This window comes from Microtus ochrogaster, chromosome 10 (genome assembly GCF_000317375.1).
Source record: "Microtus ochrogaster isolate Prairie Vole_2 chromosome 10, MicOch1.0, whole genome shotgun sequence".
Lineage (NCBI taxonomy): Eukaryota > Metazoa > Chordata > Mammalia > Rodentia > Cricetidae > Microtus > Microtus ochrogaster.
The window spans coordinates 43,782,392-43,784,627 of record NC_022016.1 but is presented as its reverse complement, the minus strand read 5'-3'; the positions used below and the strand labels follow the sequence as shown (position 1 = coordinate 43,784,627).

At 52.9% G+C, this 2,236-nt stretch overlaps 1 protein-coding gene across 1 annotated transcript in view; it reads left to right on the top strand.

Annotated features, from left to right (window-relative positions):
- Positions 1–1,728, top strand: part of Spata21 (spermatogenesis associated 21) — a 24,063-nt gene extending 22,335 nt beyond the window's left edge. The window contains exons 13-15 of the mRNA XM_013348355.1: positions 353–531; positions 1,093–1,276; positions 1,671–1,728. Coding sequence (XP_013203809.1) covers positions 353–531; positions 1,093–1,276; positions 1,671–1,728 — 421 coding nt within the window. The remainder of the gene's footprint in view (positions 1–352; positions 532–1,092; positions 1,277–1,670) is intronic.
- Positions 1,729–2,236: the final 508 nt, after the last annotated feature.

The following is a 2,236-nucleotide window of genomic DNA, read 5'->3' as shown; positions in this document are numbered from 1 at the left end:
TCTCGAAAAACCAAAAAAAAAAAAAAACATAAGTAACAGAAAGTGTGTAATACATACCAATCTCTACATGGCTGGTGCCGAGACGGGTCTCATCCCATGTGCAATCCTCCAGCATACACACATCCGGCCCCCATCTTAGCAGTGTGGCGGAGAGCTGAATCTCAGAGTGAAGTGGCATGCAGCGACAGGGCAGACAGAACCATTTCCTTGTATTTCATAAGGGGACTACATCTCCTGACTCCCCAGGCTTCAGTACTGCCACAAATGGCCAGCCAGAACTGGGGAGCGGGGGTCAGGAGGAAGGGGTGAATTAACCACAGCCAGGTTGAGCTACAAGGCCTTGCCTCCTCAGCTACTACCAGAAGAAGCTGAAGGAAGGCACCCCCAAGACCCGAGAGATGGAACCGACTATGGGCGGGCTGCGATCGAGGAAGAAAATTCCTTACAACTCTCAGCAGACAGCAGACAGCTTAGAGGGCCCAGATCGAAGGGTCCTCAGGATCCTGAGCCGGCTGAAGCAGCAGAACTATGGTGAGGGCCCGTGAGCAGCCTGGGCTGGCAAGCAGATTCCCCTAGATGAAGCCCAGGAGTTAGCTGTGTGGGAACTGGGACCACGTCGGGTTAGTCTGTACCACCCAACATCCAGCTCCATGCTTTGAACTCGACCTTCCCACTGAGCTGAGGCTGTCCCAAGAACTACCGTGTGAGAGCCCGCCAGGGTCAGTTCTACTGCGCGGCCTTTTGCAGGTGTGACCTATAATCTCCACACTCGACAGAAATGGGAACCCAGGAAATTTCAGTGACTTCCCCAGCTAGTATGCCGGCAAGGGCAGTTTGCACTTAGGTTCACCCCCAAATTGTGTGCCTATTCTCCTGGGCAAGCTTCTTTACGCTATGGCCAGCCTTGACTCTATGCTTAGCCCTCAGCATCGGACACATCCCTGTCATCTACTGTGCGGTGGATACCAATACCCTCTCCGTCTTTAGAGGCTCAGACATTAAGGGCTTGCCTAAATTCACTCTATCATGTGGCAAACCGAGGGTTTCACCACGCTGGCCATGCTCCCAATTCTCGTTTCCCTCCTATTCCAGCTGCCAATATGCAGAGCCCCTATGCCCAGGTGCCCTGCATCCCACTCTGCCCAAGGCTGGAGAAGAAGGCAGTCCGTCGAAAACAGGGTAGCCATAACCATTCGGTGCTGGATCAGTGTGTCTCTACAAGCCTGGGCCCTGACCTCCATAGCCTCTTCTTCCAGTCAGGACAGCAAGGAAGCAGGTGGGTACTGAGGGCCAGGGCCTCTTTCTAAGAGACTAAGTTGGGAAACCCTTTACTCCAGGGAGGATGGATGGATAGACAGGGCAGGAAAGATAGCATCCTTTGCTGAAAGCCTGTGTCATGAGCATTAAGCAGCTGTGACCCTAGTGTCCTCAGGATGGTGGTGTTCCCTGGTTCTCAAGCATGGGAACTCCTTGGTTGAATTACGGGAAGCTTAGAAAACTGGGAAGGAGATGTTCCCTTCAGAGTTCCTAGGGCTTGGGATCAGCCCCTCAGGTTTCACTCCATCCAGAAGTGGCCTCTCCCTGAGTACATGGGATGAGTCATGAACCTGGCAGGATTAGGGGAAGAGGGCCAAATATGCCCTCTCTTTCTGCCCACCTCTCCTCCCCAGGGAACACAGCTCTGATAGCAGAAAGTGGCTTAGCTCTGTGCCAGCCCGAACCCACTGATCGTCTGGAATCCTGGCTCCAGAAGTTAAAGGCCTATAGACAGCTGGGCTGTGGGCAGGGAATGGTTTTGGGAGTTTGCTTTCATGGCCTGGTAAGCCAATAAAACACCAAGAACCTCAGCCTCCGTACTTGATGTTGGTCTTAGCCCCAGTTCTCACCACCCTACTTGACTTACAAAGCTCCAGCATGCCCCCCACCCCCAGGTCAGAATCTAGGCAGGACTCATTGAAACTCTGTCTGGGGGAGGGGAGGCTTCCTACTGCAGTGCCCATCTCCCCACTCAAGAGTTGGGAGTCCTACAGTGATGGACTTAAGCCAAGTACACCAGAAAGCCGCAGCCTTAGGAAGCAGCCGACCTTTGTAAGAGCAGGAACCCCCCCAGGGCTGGACAAGCAACCACAGTTCAAGATAGGAAGCCAGAAAAGAGGACAAATGCCTGACAAGTTTAAAACATGTATTTAAAATACAATTTATAAAATGCTTAATCTGCCGACTCAGGAGCCCGCGG